The 17,314-nt window shown below is 48.0% G+C and overlaps 1 protein-coding gene across 1 annotated transcript; it reads right to left on the bottom strand.

Moving 5' to 3' along the window:
• Window positions 1-8,643: 8,643 nt before the first annotated feature.
• Window positions 8,644-15,339, bottom strand: CKAP4 (cytoskeleton associated protein 4). The gene is made up of 2 exons (XM_072973066.1): window positions 14,702-15,339; window positions 8,644-11,132 (listed from the first exon to the last, which is right to left on the bottom strand). Exons 1-2 carry the CDS (start codon window positions 15,146-15,148, stop codon window positions 9,810-9,812), a joined length of 1,770 nt encoding a protein of 589 aa, XP_072829167.1. The 5' UTR covers window positions 15,149-15,339; the 3' UTR covers window positions 8,644-9,809.
• Between the last annotated feature and the right edge of the window lie 1,975 nt (window positions 15,340-17,314).

Here is a 17,314-nt window from a genome sequence, read left to right as displayed (position 1 = left end):
TGTAGGATATCAGGGCAAATTAATGAAGCTTTCTCAGCTGCAGTGACTGACCAGCAAATCAGATACCGCCATTCTTACTCCCTGGGATAATCGCCAGGATTAAGTAAGACAACAAATGTGTAAAACACAACACAAGACATAAAACACAGAGACACAGTTATGGGTGGCTGCTACTTACGCTAATGTCTAAGCAGCGTAGGACTGAGCAGCTCTAGGGGTCAGTATTTGCCCTTCTGAAATAGCTAGACATGGGAAGGGTAAGGCCCTTAGGACTCTCTAGGCTTCTAATAACAAAAGATTCCTACTAACAAAAGATTCCTATGAACAAAGAGAATGATTCCTTTATCATCTAAGTTTTCAGAAGGAGCTAATGGAGGGGAGGAGTATACATATTACAAAAGTGCTCATGTCACATAAAAATACACTCATAGGTCTTTTAAATAGTGGATTTTCTCGGTTTATTTCAATGGTCCAGCTGGGTTTATGCCTCCTTTCTGAAACACCATACCTCAAAATGAAGAAATCATTCCTGTGATCCCCAACATAGGCACTAGATGGCGCAAACTTCTCACTTCAAGCGGCATCTCTGGTTCCTACAGCCACCAACCAGTCCTACAGATTTGGGGCTACACCCCAGCTGAAAGTTCAAGAGTTTGAGCTACTTAAGATTTGTTACTGGTGTATCTAGGCATCTTCTGAAAGTAAAGAGACTTCGGATGAGGTTATACAAGATGTCAGCCTAGCCTGGCAGCTAGCTATCCTCAGTAACAAATCTAACGAATTACTGGCCCCAGCCCAATAAGAAAGAAAAGATTCGAGTGCCTACTGTATGACAGACACTGATGGGAGCTAGGAAGACAGCCGTGGCTAAGACAGAAGTCGCCGCTGCCCCCCAGGGATTTGCCCACCCTCTAGTCCTTTTCCCCTTAGGCCTCCTACTGCCCACAGGATGCTCCCAAAGATTCATATATGATGATAAAGTCGAGGAAAGTTGGAGCTGGAAGAGAAACTGGAGACCATTTTAGCACCCACCCCACCCCAATCCCCCTCACTTTACAGATAGGAGGACATACACTTTACAGATAGGGGCCCAGAGAGAGAAGATAAATTATCCAAAGCAACACAAGCCAGTAAACCAGAACTAAGAGCAGCTTTTCGATCCCAGGTCCTTTTCTGCCCTGCCTCTAATCCCTAAAACTCCAGCTGGGGACATCCCCCAAGGAGAGTAAACCAGGACAATACCAGTTAATGAGACAGACCTATGTTCCTAAAAGAGACTGTGGGACTGTAAGCATCTTAACACTGGGCAGCTACACCCGATTGGTAATAGGCATTTCAACAGAACGTTATCAGGTGTTTAAACACAGATAGGCTGAGGTTTCCTCACAGCTCGTTGCCCAACAGGTTTGTTCCTCGCTGCTCATGACCAGCATGCTCAGCCTGGCCAAGGGGCCACTCTCCCTCCCAACCACAATGCAGTTCACTGCCTGCAGGAACACATCTGCCTTGATTGCTTCTGGGCACTTCAGAAATTTGCTTAGCGCTGGGGTGGAGCCAAAACAAATAGTGGGAGAGAAGAGAAGGAAAGAGGCTCTGCATCCTTAACAGCTAGTTTGTGAGCTTGGGGGAGCAACTCCCTCTCTCTGAGACTCAGTCCCCCATCTGTAAATCAAAGGTGGTAGACTGGAATCCCTCTTCAGTCTTAGCTCTGTAAGGCCCGCCAAATGGCTAGTTAGCTATCACTATAATGAAAAGTACTGAATTGTGTGTAAATATGGTACTTCGTGAAGTATAGGGGATCATCATTTGTTTTTTGATCTGTGCTATTTTAAACAATAAAAGTTTGAGTTTACCACCTCACACCTGTCAAAATGGTTGCTATCAAAGACAAGAAATGAGTATTGGTGAGGATGTAGCCAAAAAGCCCTCATGCACTGTTAGTGGAAATATACAGTGGTGCAGCCACTATAGAGAACAGAACGGAGGTTCCTCAAGAAACCAAAAGTAGAAATACCATATAATCCAATAATTCCACTTCTGGGTATTTATCTGAAGAAAACAAAACACTAACCTGAAAAGATAAACACACCCTACGTTCATTATAGCACCATTTATAATAGCCAAGATATGGGATAGCCAAGATGTCCATTGATAGATGACTGGATAAAGACAATGTGGCATATATATATAATATATATACAATGAAATATTACTCAGCTATAAAGAAGAATGAAATATTGTCATTTGTGGCAAGACAAACATGGGTAAACCTGGAGGGCATTATGCTAAGTGAAATAAGTCAGACAGAGAAAGACAAATACTATATGATCTCACTTATATGTGGAATCTAAAAAACAAAACAAATGAACAAACAAAATAAAACAGAAACAGAGTCATAGAACAAACTGGTGGTTGCCGAAGGATGAGGGTGCAGGGAAAAGATGAAATAGATGAAGGGGATTAAGAGGTATAAACTTCTATTTGTAAAATAAATAAGTCATGGGGATGCAATGTACAGCACAGTAATATAGTCAATAATATTATAACAACTTTGGATGGTGACAGGTTTACTAAACTTATCGTGGTGCTCATTTCATAATGTTTAAGAGTATCAAATCACTGTGTTACACATTTGAACCTAATATAATATTTTATGTCAATTATAATTTAAATTTTTTCAAGTATGAGTTTTTCCTATGTGTTACTTTTGTCCCGAAAAAAATTTAATTACAAAATATTTCTGATATGCAAAAAAGCATCAAGAATATGGAGAAATGGTTATATGATAAGCAAACATAGCCAAGTATTTATTGTAGTATCTGGTAAATCCGAGTGTTCACTGAATAATTTTTTCAATTTTTCTGTTTGAACTTTCATAATAAAATGTCAAGGACAACAAAGGTATTAAGAGTAATATAATGAATGCCCACATAACCCACTTAGCCTAAGAAATCAAATAACCTGAATTTGGATATTCAGTCTCCTAGCCATTTCTTGATACTTTTACTACAATATATAGTATTATTTTGCATGGTTTCTTAATTTCATATGTAAGTTTTCATACTATGCATTTTCTTTGGCTGCTTGTTTTTTTTTTTTTCACTCAGTCTTTTAGTTGAGAGATCCATCCACACGAATACATAGGATTCTGATTTATTCATTTTTATCATTGTTTTGTGGTCCATTGTATGAACAAGTGACAAAGTAGTTATTGATTGGGTTGCTAGATTTTGTAGGTGTTTCCAATTTTTTCAGTCATAAGCAGTGCTGCTTGCCCATCCTTTACATGATTCCATGTCACCCTGTGTACATATGAAAGGTGGCATGGTAGTGTTAGAGTCTATGTGGTAAGAATGGCCTCTAGAGCTTCAGGCATAGCTGGATCCAGGTGCTTATTCTGTGTCATCAGGAACCTGTCTAGTGCCATCTATTGGCTTTGTTTTCCTCTGTGCTGGCTTTAGTCTCAAAAATCTCTCCATATATGGTGGCCCCTAGCAGCTCTGAGCTTATATCCTGCCAGTGGACAAAGGCACCACTTTCTAGAAAGTTCCAGCTGCAGTCAATGGACCAGATTGGGACATTTGTTCATCTCTCACAAGTCAGACCAGGAGAATGGGATTCCTCACTGACCAATCCTGGGTCAAATGCTTATCCCAGTCAGTCTCATCAATGCCCAATGGACTGAGAGTGAGGAAGGGGTGATTCTCTGAAGAAAAATGGAGGAGTTTTTGCCAAACAAGAAAGGACTGGATGGTGGCCAGGCAAAAACAGAGCTCCAGGACCTTGTCAGTCCCTCCTATATGCACCCCTTTACTGATGCACATGTCAGACTGCATGTGATTATGTGCCATTTACCTCTCTGTATTCCCTCTTTAGCTGGGAATCTCCCAAGGAAAGGAGACCTCAGTCTTCCATCTCATCTCCCAGAGTGAATGCAACTCAGTGGCCAATTCATAGTAAATAGCTGTTTGTGGAATCCATCCCTTGACCAAACAGCCTGAGGAGGGGGAAGGGCAGTTGAACCCCCTACCTCTGTGGTTTTTACCTCACCCCCTGGGGTAGCCAGCCACAGGGGCAAGAGGAAGAATGCTTCCACCATGCCTGACCCTCCTTTTTCCTCTCAGAGTCACTGACCGGCAGGATGGAGGCCCCAAAATGCGCTGTCCAGTTCGAAATCCATATGCACACAAACAAGCGCTGAACACCTACTATGTGTCACATATTTTTATGTGACAGGGGCAAGATTTTTCAAGATAGGAATGTGTCCAGCTTTCTGTAAATATACTGCAAACAATTGTACGTTTTAATAGAGTGGATTTCATGGTATGGGGATTATATCTCAATAAAGCTGTTGGTTTTTTTTTTTAAGGAACACCAGGTCTTACATGGTATGATCCAATCTATACAAAATTCAAAGACAGGCAAAAGTAATCTGTGGCAATGGCAGTCAGAAGAGTGGTTACCTTAGGGGGTTATTGACTATGGCGTATAGGAAGCCTCTGGGGTGCTGGAAATGTTGTATATCTTGATCTAGTGGTTAGTATGTGGTGAGTTACGTGAAGATATTCATTCGGCTGTGTACTTCAGACGCATATGCCTTAAAGCATGGAAGTTATACTTCAATAAAAAAAAAAAGTAACCCAAAAAGTACTAGGTGTTTTTAAGTGAAGAAAAGAAATCATAAGAAATCACATCTTGCTGGTTTAAATTATAAGAGGAGATATTACAGGCTTAAAAGAGGAAGATAAACTGATATTAGCCAGTGAAGTGGCAAAGTAGGATCTCGTCCCAGGTACACTGGAATTGAGAAGCACCAGCACTGCTGTCTCTGATATTGCTGCTGCGTCTGGTGTTTTCATACAAGGAAACAATTTGTTAAAACATTAATTCAAAAAGATATATACATCCCAATGTTCATAACTGAATTATGTATCATAACCAAGATATGGAAGCAACCCAAGTGTCCATCACAGATGAATGGAAAAAAGAAGTTGTGGCATATATATATATTACAATGGACTATTAGCTATAGAAAGAATGAAATTCTGCCAGTTGCAACAACCTGGGTGGACCTAGAGAGTATTATGCTTAGTGAATAAGTCAGATGGAGAAAGACAAATACTACATGCTATCCACTTACATGTGGAATCTAAAAAATAAAACAAAGGAATGCATATAGCAAAAACAGAAACAGACTCACAGATACAGAAAACAAACTAATGGTTACCAGAGAGGGGAGGGAAAAAGGGAGGGGCAAGTAAGGGGTATACGATTAAGAAGTACAAAGTACTGCATATAAAATAGATAAGCAGGGGGCGGGGGGTGGGAAGATATAGACGGGATTTCAAAACTGTAGAAAAGATAAACAAGATTATACTGTATAGCACAAGATTATACTGTATACACACAAGATCTTATGGTAGCTCACAGAGAAAAAGAATGTGACAGTGAATATATATATATGTTCATGTATAACTGAAAAATTGTGCTCTACACTGGAATTTGACACAACACTGTAAAATGATTATAAATCAATAAAAAATGTTAAAAAATAGATAAGCAACAAGAATTTATTGTACAGCACAGGGAAATACAGCCATTATTTTATAGTAACCTTAGATAGAGTACAAAAATCTACAAAATTACTGAATCACGAGGCTGTACACCTGAAACTAATGTAATACTATAGGTCAACTATACTTCAGTACAAAAAACAGGAGACACGGCCTACAATTTCTGCATCTACTGCCAGTCTCCTCCCAGCTGGACCATGAGCATCAAGAAGGCAGGAACCATATCTATCTTGTTTTGGTCATCTCCTCCATGTCTGACTAAGAGCTGTGCTTTCTGAGTATTGATTTTTTTTCCTTACAAATGAATGTTTCACTAAATAAAATAAAATTTTCATCTTCTGCCATCCAGGCTGCCACAGAGTGAGGTGGGAAGTGGGTCCAGGGTGCAGGGCTCAAGTCCCTTCACTGCCCCTTCCCCAGCTGCCCATGGATGGCCCTGAGAGGCCAGCAGTCAGCCTTCCGGAGGGGACATTTTCCGCAAATATTGTTGAATGAGTATTGAGTGCACAAACCACATTTCTGTGTTAACAGGTAGGGGGAGCAGTGAGGGGCTGCTGCTGCTGGAATTCCGGCCCCATCTGCGATGGGGTGGAGAGGAGGCTGGGAGAAGTGGGATACGAGAGACTGTGTCAGGGCTTCAACCTGAGTGGATGTGGAGAGACAGGAAAGGCGAGAGGTGGGGAGACGGGGGTGACTCCTGAGCTTCTGGCTCAAGCATTGAGGGAGCAGTGGTTCCACTTACCCCAGGGGGAAATGACTTCGTTTATCCAACCCTCTAAAGTGTTGAGGGCCAGGGATCAGCATGTCCAGATGTTACTGGAAAAACAGATCAGTAGCTCAGAATCATGCTTTGAGGAAGACATAGGGTGATTTTAAAATATTTAACCATGGTAAAGCGTGGGTGCCCACGCATCAGATCTAATGCTGGCCACGAGGCTGGAGCAAGGTCCTAGAGGCCCTACTACACCAGGGTTTTAGCCCGTTAGTTGCTGGACTGTAAGGAGGTGTGTGGTCCTGAGGGAGGGCACTCAGGGGCTCAGGGCTGCACCTATTTACCAAGCAGCACAGAAGTAGTTCAGTCTTTTATTCTCTGGCATGACTGCATATGAATGAGCCCTGGGGCTCTTAGTACATGCCAGATGCTGTGTTAAGCTAAACCCTCTCCACCCATGGCCTCATTCAACCTTCACAACCATTCTGTGAGGTATCATCACAATCTTCATCACCACCCTCCCCATCATCTCTGTTCTACGTAAGATTGGAAGTGGTGGAGCAGTCTCCTTACCACTGTGCTGACAGTCTTGCCTGGGGAATTTCACTGCAACCTATAATCCATACTGATATTTAGTCAATATCTTCAATAACTCATGCCTAGCCTCTGTTCAAAGAGCAGGGCAACCTCACATTTCCTGAGGGCTCCCATCACTCATGGACACATTCCAAGAGACTTCCCACAGGCCTTTGTAAACCTGTTCTAACCAGCCGAGCCCAATCCTAACAGAACTGGCCACTCCCTCCTCTGTGCCCTATTACACCTGGTTGTAACACCTGCAATAATTTATAACATCTACCAGCTTATATGGTTGTCACCCCTACTTGGTTACAGGCCCTTGGAGGACAAGGATCCTGTCAAGTGCATCTTGAATTCATTGATACTTAGCAAAATGCCTGGCTATGGGCTCAATAAATGTGTGTGGAAATGAGTGAGTGAGCAGACACATAAACCAGACTGAAATGTGATTGTTATTTGGGATAAGAGCTACCATAATTCATTCTTTTTCTTTTCACCACTTGAATTTATATCTAATTACTTCTCTGACCCATGCAGGTATTTCCAACTATTAATGTTAAATGTTAAGCCACTCCATAGTCTGAGATCAAAGACTGCAGAAATGATGGTAAAAGGAAGAGTAAGAATATGCCTGATGCAACCAACTGACCTAAGAAGGAACCAGGAGAACTTAATTTGCTCCACATACGGGAGTTTGTGCTGCTCAGTTCCCTCCCCAAAAGTGGGAAAAACAAGTTATTAAAACATACATATCAACTCTTTGACTTTAAAATAAAAATACAATTTATAATACTTATAAAGGGCCCATCCTGATTTGCAAACTGCTTTGGGAAAAACAGCTGTGAAGCCTTAGAGATGCTGCCTCAAGGACGCAGAATGACTGACAGAGAACTTCAGATGAGGGGCCTTCCAGCCAGAAATGAGGCATGAAGCTGCATATGCAACTCAGGTCTTGGCCTTCCCCAACTTCCCAGGTGAGAGAGAAAAGAGCCCCTGCAGCCTCTGGCTCTGCAACAAGGGACAGGGGTGCCACACAAATCAATGTGGCCCTGCACTTGTGCTGGTGGAAGGCGGAAGATGTCACAGTTAAGAGCAGGACCTGGGTTCAAACCTCAGCCCTGCCACTTCCTAGCTAATGATTGTACAGGACGCCTCTCAGCTTGGTGCCCCTCTGTAAAGAGGGGAATGAGACTGCTGATCTCTGAGGAATATTAGGAGGACTAAATAGAAGCCTATGAAGTACTAATAAGCATCATGCCTGGCACACAGGTACTCAATTCAATAAACAGTGTCCCTTATTAAGTGGCATGTGAATGGCAACCTGGAAAGTAAAGGAAATATGCCCAGGTTTACATAGAGGTCAACGGCCACCGAATGGCCCAAGATAGTGGTTATCAAACTTGGCTGCACATTAGAATCAGCTAGGGAGCCTTTGCAATGCTAGTGCCAGCCCTCTTTACACTCACTGAAACCAAATCCATGGGGATGCGCCCCAGCAATTTTTAAAAGCTCCTAAGAGATTCTAATAGGTAGCCAGGGTTGAGACCCTCTGCTGTAGCTAAGAGCTGGAGTCAGGCAATGACCTATAAATGGGCCTGCTAATTGTCAATCAAAGGTATAGCCCCAGGCCTAAGAGGGAGGCCATCTTGGTTTCAGAATTGAAGAAAAAGTGTCTTAAAATTGAAAACTTACCCATCTTTCTAATCCTGTATACTGCACATTAATAAAGTATATCGTTAAAACTTACTAAATTCTCAGAAAGCAACCACTCTGGAAAAGTCATAACAAAGCTCAAGTGTTTATTAAGAATTAAAAATACTGTAAATAAGCCATACAGTTCATTTCACAGTAAACTAAACAAACCTTTTTTTTCCTTTTTCTTTTCATTTTTTACTTTTTCTCTTTTTTTTCTTTTTTTAAAGGGCAAGACAGCCATTAAAGAACAGTACAGCTCAAAGGGAAAGGGAAACAGCAAACAGCTACAGAAAATGCACACGTTCCTCACTGACAGATGGGGCCTGCTGTGACAGCAAACCCCATCATGGACATCATGGCAACATAAAGACGCAGCCTCCATTCCCCAGGGAGGTGGCCCAAGCCTTTATGAGCAGCTCTCGTAATACATTTCCTGAAAGAATCCAAGGACTCCCCTTTCAGGGAGTCTAAACCCTTATTCTAAATGCATTATTTGGGGTCCTTACCGAGAGGTGACACAGGGCAGCCACAGGGAACTGTGGGGTGTTGGGCCTTCACATTCAGAACCGCCTGGATTCTTTGCATAGTTACCTTTGAGATCACGAGAGGATTCAGGAATGGAAAAGACACCCACACCACAGGTGACCCTCAAGCAGCTGATTCTTTTCAACTAAAAACGGAGGGGCCTGTCCCCCTCCCGATTCAGAGCTGACATTTATGAGGTGTAACCAGTTTAAAGTGGAAGACAAGAAGTGAGTGACATCTCATGAAAACTTCAGCCAGAAGTAGTAAAAAAAAAAAAAAAAGTAAAATGAATTTTCCTTAAAGACAATTAGAAAGAAAAGTGCCTCCTCCCCACCACTTTTTTTTTAACTTGAAATCTGCCAGCCAGCCAGGGGTTTTTGAGGTTAATCTGCTTCTGCTAATCCTCGCTTGCAGCCACTATAGTTCTTCCCTGACACCAGACAGAGATCCCTTCTAGAAGGCATCTCTGATTCACAGGGGCCAGGTCTCCAGGAAACCCACCCAAAGCAGAAGCAGAGAACTTGAGCAACCCACGGCGTGTGGTAACAACTGTAAATAAATTAACCGGGCATTGAAACACAAATGGCCCTGGTGGTCCGGGTGGTGGAGCAGGGCCGGCTCCTCGGGAGGGGCCGCACCGCGGGGGGAGAGGCGCGGGGTCGGACAACACGTTTTTGGTCAAGAGAAACTGGCGGGGCCGTCCGCGCCCTGCACACACAATCCATTTAGACCTTCTCGTGAATCTTTTCCACTTTCACGAACAACCTATCCAAGTCATTCCTCAGGTCCTCTAGCAAACCCTTGGCCGACTCCAAGTTGTTCTCATTGGTCTCGATCTTCACTGAGTATGCGACCAAACTGTCCACGGCAGTCCTGAGCATTTTCAAGTCCGACTCCACCTGGCCCACGGAGGCTCTGAGGTTGTCTAGAGAGGAGAGTCTGTCCAGCAGGTCCTGCGGGGGCGCGGCGGCGGCGTCGCGGCCGAGCAGCGCGTGGACCTGCTCTTGCACCTTCTGCAGCGCCTCCACGGCGCCAGGGAGCTCGGCCACGCGGCGCTTCAGCTCCTCCACGTCGCCGGACAGCGAGAGCTGGGCCTGGCCCAGGCCTCGCACCGCGCCGGCCAGGCCGTCGGCCTCCGCCTCGTCGGGGCCGGGGCCCAGGCCGGCCACGCGCTCCTGCAGCTCCGCCAGGCGCCGCGCCTGCTCCTCGCCCTGGGCGCGCAGAGCCTCCAGGCCCTCACCCTGGCGCTCCCAGGCCGCGCGTGCCGCCTGCACGCCGTCTTCCACGCTCTGCAGCCGCGAGTCCAAGCCCTGGCTCTCCTTCTGGAGCGTCTCGAAGGCCTCAGAGGCTCTAAAGGCCCCGTCTTCTTCCGGCCCGAGGGCTGCGGCCTTCAGCTGGCGGAGTTCCTCCTCGAGTCTCCGGATCTCCTCGGGAAGGCGGGAGGCCGTCTCCTCCGCCTGCAGGATCTTCTCCGTGAGCGCCTGCAAGGTGAGATGCTCCGAATCGGCCGCCTCCTTGAACCTCTGCTGCTCCTGTTTGAGGCTCACCAGCTCTTTGACCTCCGTGTAGACATCAGACTCCATGGTCTGCACGGTGCTTCTCAGGGCCTCAATGTCCTTCTCTCTGGACTTCACCGAGGTTTGTATTTCCTCCACAACCTCCTTCAGGGCTCTCAAATCCTGCTTGTACCCCTTTGAGTCCTCCAGAGAGGCCACCTTGGTCTTGACGTCGTTTATTTCCTTCTGGCTCCTCTTCTGGACCTCGGTAAAGATGGCGATGTTGTCGTTAATGGACTTGGTGAGCTCGGTCAGCCTCTCCTCCACTGTGTTCTCCAGGGATGTGAAGTCCCGCTCCCGGGCGTCCTTTACCACGTGGATCCCATCAGAGAGGTCTTTCAGGATCTCATTCTGGAGTTTTTGTAGAACTTCACTGATGCGGTTGATCTCACTCTCCCCTTGCTTCACGGCTTTCTCTGTGAGATCTTGTTTATGTTGGGAGCTTCTCACTATGGACTCAAAAGTCCCAAAAGTGGCTTGCAGAGACTGCACCTGAAATCAAAATCTCGATGTTAATCACAAAGAGCCGGCAGGTTTTATGCAATTCAGCTATATTGCTTTTTGTCTGCCCAGCTTCCAGGTCCCTCCTCCTCCAGAACAGCACCATAATTTTCCTTTGGAGAACCATCCCTGCACACAGTCCATGTGGTTTGGGGGACCAATTGGAAGGCCCCCTCCAAGTGCTCCAGGGTTGGTCTGTAACCCAGGCCTGACCAATCAGTGCTTCCCATCCACCTACCCACCCCCACCTCCTGGAGCCACAGTGATTAGCCCAGGGACCGTCATGTGGCCAAAGCCAATTCCAAAACTTCTCTTAAAACTACTGGGAAAGAAATCCTCTTTCTACTGGGACTGCTAGCTATAGGATGAGGGAAGCCTGGCACAGCTCAGATCAGCACATAACCACTACCAGTCTACAAATCAAGCCAGCACAGAGGGAAGCATAACTGGGAGATGGTAAGATTAAGTTCTGAAGACATAATCTAAATCCCTGGATAGAGCTATACCTGAAGAAATCTACTCTTGAACTTTTTAGTTTGAGCCAATAAATTCCCCCTCCTTTCCTCCATCTCTCTTTAAGCTAGCTTAAGCTGAGGTTCTAGCTCTTGCAACTCTGAGTCTCACAAGTTTTCATAGGAGAAAAGCAGAGGCACATGGGAGACACCAGGCTGGAAGGCAAGAGACAAGGTTCAGATCTGTGCTCACCACTTTTAGCTGTGTGACCCGGAACAAGTCACTGTCCTCACCTTAAAATATGACCAGTAGACCAGTGATCCCTTAGCATTTTCTGGCTTTGTGAACACATTATGATCCTGTTTACCACTACACACTCATTCTAAATAAATTCTACCCTAAACAGGGTCTGACCTGGGAACCACCTTGGGGAGCGGGTTTAATGTACTGAGAGGCTGGGCACATGATGATTAATGGCCTGATGTAGCTTCATCCTGATGTGGCACATGGTACCACATCATGTGCCAAATGCTTTCTTGCAAAGAGAAAGACGGAGAGGGAAAGGGGGAGGGAGAGGGAAGGGAAGGGTAGGATCTGAATCTATCAATCAATTCACCACCAATTCACAGAAAACATACGAGAGAAACATGCCATGAGAATACAATCAGCCAAATCCACAATGTGGAAAATTCTACAGGACAGTAATCAGGATCTTCAACAATTCAACAATGGTATACTTAAAGAGGGAAATACAGGAAACCATTATAGATTAAAAGAAACTGAAGAGATTTCTTAATTAAATGTAATGTGAGGACTTATATGGATCCTGATTCAAATGAACTATAAAAGACATATTTTTGAAAGAGTCGGGGAAATCTGAGTTTGGACTGGGTATTAGAAGATAATCAAGAATTAATGAAATAAATAAAATACATTCCAAAGGGAAAAAAAAAATAAAGAACTAATGGTAACTTTGTTAGGTGTAATAAACTGCATTTTGCCAAAAGAAACAAGGAGAGAAGAAAGGGAAAGAAAGGAAAGGAACTCTTTGTTAGAAATAAATCCCAAAATACTTTGGGTGAACTCATGTGTCAGTCAAAATTAAAATTAGATCCTAGTTCACTATCCACTGGGTTTGCCAGGGCAACAAGGGCCCTTCAGAGGGTTTAGAATTGAACTGCCACCATTAAATATTAGCTTGATTCCACTACTTAATTAAAAGAAAGGTCACTATTTCAGTGGTTTACAGCCAGGTCACTTCCTAAAAATCTGGACTGTGTAGATGGGAAAACTGAGCCCCAAAGAGTAAAGTACTGTACACAGCCGTGATGGAGGAGTGGGAACCAGAAAGGAGAGAATAAGGGAGGAGCAGGGAGAAAGCAGAGAGAAGCAAGCCCAATTTCTTCCACCTGGATTCAAGACCTCCACCATCGGGGCCTCAACGTCACCCTCCCCTCTCATGACTTCCTAAATGTTACTCTGCCACAGGCAGAACAGCCACCTGCTGACCCCCAAATTGCCTGTGTGTTCTTCACTCCTTCTCTTCACAGTTCACCACCATCTAGATCAAGACTGGCACTACCCTGGGCCACCAGAGTACAGGCCAAGGCAAACTCCACACTCTGTCTTCTGAACTCGCACAGCAGTTACCCTCAACTGAAACCTACCTATGTGCTGCTTCACAAATAGGATTTGGGTCTTTTGCACCTTTGCACCCTCCACCAGGCCTATGCAGAGCCACATGACTAGCAGACTTCACTAAATATTATGACTGATTGGTAAGTGGGTAGATGAAAGACAGGAAACTGAGAGGCTAGTGATTATACTCCAGCAGTATGTCTATGTTTTAAGAATGATTTGACATTCAGAATAGGCAAAGCAGCACTGCCTGCTTAATTCCCTTCAAAAAGTCACCTCCTTGGCCTGCAGCATGGAGCAAGATGACTCACTCCAGTTCCTCTGCCAGTCTTAAGAGGAAATTCCTAGTCCTGCATACTCCACACAAGTCAATAGAAACTTGGCAGGGCAGGCAGCATGCTGGGAAAAGGAGGCAGCAGTTCCGGGCTGAGAAGTGGTGGCGGGATTTTTTGTTTCCATCGTGCAACCAACTTTCATTGAGCAATGACATTAGTGCAGGATGGAGGAGGAAGAATGAGACAGAAGGAGCTGCATTTGGTGTGGAAAAAACACAGAAAGGGTGGAACTTAAGCAACTTTGTGTTGAAAGTTGGGTCCATCCATACCTGAAATAGGCCCCTATGGACCCTGAACTGGGCCGTGGCCTGGACAGTGTCATGCAGTCCTGCCACTCACCAGCTGGGGTCTTTTATCAATACACTTAATCTCTAAACCTCAATTTTCTGGCATGGAAAATGGAGTCAAAACTGCCAGACTTCCCTCCCAGAGTTGCTATGAGTATCAGATAGTGAGCAAGCCCTCATATAAATGTGCCTCCTGGTATTAGTCACCAGCAAGACCTAGTATTTTTGGCCTTTCCTTTCCTCTAAAGCTGAAATATGCTTCTTCCAAGGCCTATGCAGCCACACTGGTCCAATAAAGGACAAGGGGCCTAAAGATATTAAATATTTCATTAGAACTTCTCAAACGAGTAAGATTACTAGCTTTTCCCTCCCCAGGTTCCGGGTCTATTAAAAACTGGCTCAAATGTCTCCCACTGGGAGAGCGGAGGTGCGGCCTTGCCCGAGGCTTCCAGGGATGAGCTGGCTTCCCTTCCAACCTCCTCTTCAGACAACTCTGCCCATTCAGCGGTTCCTAATCCAAAAAGAAAGGACTCCCCAGAGCATGCCGGCTTCCTTACAGGTCACCGCTAATGTCCTGTGACAGGCCCTTGGCCCACCCTCCCGGGCTGGCCGGACCATCCTCGAAGCGGTCCATCCCTCGGAGCCGAGTCCTCCGCGGCCATTAACAAAGAGGGTCTGGGGACTGCCTCGCCACTATGGGGCCGGGGCGGGGGCAGCCCGCGCCGCCGGCGGAGGACACGGGGCCTGGGCCGGGCAAGGGGCCCGGCCAGGAGGGCACGAGGGAGCCCGGCTCGGGGTGCAGGGGTCGCAGCCGGGCCGCCGGGGTTGGGGGGCTGGGGTTACCCACCTTCTGCTCGACTCCCTGCAAGCCCTGACCCAGCTCCTCCCTCTGCCGGGAGAAGTCCTGGTGGCTGCGCCGGATCTGCTGGACCTCCTCCAGGACGTGGTGGACACACCAGCCGGAGAAGGCGGCCGCCGCCACCAGGGCGAGGTAGAAGAGAAAGTTGAGCGCCCGGCCGAGCCTGCGCGAGCAGGACGCCGAGGCTGAGGCGGCCGCGGCGGCGGCGGCGGAGGAGGACTTGCCGCCGCGGTGGCCGCCCTTGCCGTGCGCCTGGTTCTGCGGATGCTGCGGCGGGTGCTGCTGCGGGTGCGGCGCGGACGGCGGCGGCTGCTGCGGCGCCGGCGGCGGCTTCTTCGCCACGTCATCCGCGCCGCCCGACGGGTGGGCGCCCTTCTCCGAGGGGCTCGCGGCGCCGTGGCCGCCCTTGGAGCCCCTTTGTTTGGCCGAGGGCATGGCGGGTGCGTCGGCGGGTGAGGCCGCGGGCTGCGAGGCGAGCGAGCGGGGCGCGCGGCCCGGGAAACTTCCTCAGGCTCCCCCGGGGCTGGGCGAGCCGCACGCGGGCGCTGCTGGCGTCGGAGCGGCCGAGAGAGAGCGAGCGGGTGGGCTGGCGGGCGAGGAAGGAGGCCGGGCGAGGGAGGAAGGAGGAGGGGGCCTGCCTCCGCCGCCGCTGCCGCCGCCGCCGCGGCGCCGACCCCGCCTCCCGGGAAGGGAGGCCGGGAGAGCGGATCGGGGAGATCCTGCCACGCACGCGGGGACCGGCGGACGGCCCCTCCCCCTGCCGCCACGACCCCAAAGAGGGAGGGCCGAGCTGCGGGCCGCCCTGCGGGGTCTCTGCGGGCTAGGACAGCGCTGGCGGCGGCCGAGGGGGGAAGGTGGCGGCCCAGCGGGGTCTACGGGAGCCGGGGTGGGATGGGAGGCGGTGGAAAGGAGAGAGGCGGCCTAGCGGGATCTGCGGGGACCGGGGGGTGGGGCAGGAGCGGGGCGGGGAGAGTGTCCCAGCCGGGTCAACGGAGGTCGGGTCCAGCGTCTGAAGTGGCCAAGGTGGGAGGGGGCAGGAGGTGGCCGAGGTGGGGAGCGGTGGGCTGGGTCTACGGAGGCGGGAGCCGGCCGCCGAGGTGGCCAAAAGGAGGGGGCGGAGGCCTGAGTCGATTGGGACCGGGACTGGCGACTGAGCTGGGGCCATGGGGGCCCCAGGGATAGGTGGCCGTGATGGAGGTGGCCAGGCGGGTCGGAGGGAGGAGAGCCGCGGATGACCCGGTGCAGTGGGCCAAGTGAGAGCCCCTGTCCCTTCTGGACCTGTACTGAAAGAGGAAATGAAAGGGGGCGCCCCAGGAGTCCTGCCCCAGGGAGTGGGAGTAAAGGGGAGGGAACAGACCCCCCCAATTCCTTTCTGCTGGGAGTTGGGGAAATCCCCACCCACCCCCCACCCTGCCACCATCCCACCGTCCAAGCCCGCAGAGGGTTGGATCTTTCTGTTTACTGGGGTTTGAAGGCGGAGGCAGAAAGGGCTTTCTACAAGCCAGTCGGCTCCAGAGGCATGCTTAGGGAGGGTGAGCAAAGATTCTTGGACTGCGTGAAGACGGTTCGAGGGAACAGACTTGAGCGTCCCACTTAGCCCAGTCAGTCCGATGTTGACGCTATTTTTTACCCAAGCCCTTTCAACTCCATTTTCTCCTTGGGCGCCCGCACTCTGTCCGCAGCCCCTGCTACGGACAGGCTCTGTGCTGCGTGCTGGGAAACCAGCAGTGGCAGCAGTGAGAGGGAGGCAGATCAGGGGTGTCACCCCTACTTTGGTAGAAGGAAGTGTAATAATGCCAGGCTCTGTGCATAGCACCTTACGTATATGTGCTCAAAACCTCACAAAAACCTTCTAAGGTAGGAATTATTTGACCCCCTTTATAGGAGGGAAGAGGAGGCTAAGCCTCCATCCCAACCCATTGACTCCAGGTCACGCACAGCTATGATTTGAACATCGGCCTGCTTCTTTCAGAGCCTGTGCTGCATAATGGGCCCCAGGGAAATGAAGCAATTTGTCCACTCTTGATAGGCTAGTTGGTGCTGGGGCAGGGACAGAGCTCCACTCTACAACTTGTCTGGTGTGTGCCTGTGCAGTAGGAATGCTGTTTCTTCTGCCTCGGAACTTCCCCCAATTCTATCTTGAAAAAAACATTCCCTATCCTTAAGGCCTAGTTCAAATACCCCCTCTTTCATGATGCCTTCCCTGTAACACCACATGATACCTCTCATGGGGCTTAGAGACAGCAAGTAATTACAATGTGAGGCAGCATGTATGTCAGCTCAACATAGCAAACCTTTGTCGAGGGGCTGCTGCGTACCAGACAGATTAGTACAAACTAGTTTCCTCTCTTTGAGGACAGGAAGCAACCATTGCTTATATTTCTCTCTGTATCTCACTTTATAAGATACTTTTAAAAATCTCTAGTGAATGAATGAACACGTGTGCCTACCCTTGAAGAGCCTGCATTACATTTGGAGAAATGTGCAGAAACATTTGAGGGCTAAATTATGAAGTTGAGAATATAAATGCAAAGGGAACTTGGAAAGCAAACCCCTGGGCTGCTCATGGGGAAGTTTGCTGAGGCAGAAGTTTCTTGAGCA

The sequence above is a fragment of the Vicugna pacos genome, chromosome 12, assembly GCF_048564905.1.
Source record: "Vicugna pacos chromosome 12, VicPac4, whole genome shotgun sequence".
Lineage (NCBI taxonomy): Eukaryota > Metazoa > Chordata > Mammalia > Artiodactyla > Camelidae > Vicugna > Vicugna pacos.
This window is presented reverse-complemented; position numbering and strand designations above follow the sequence as displayed.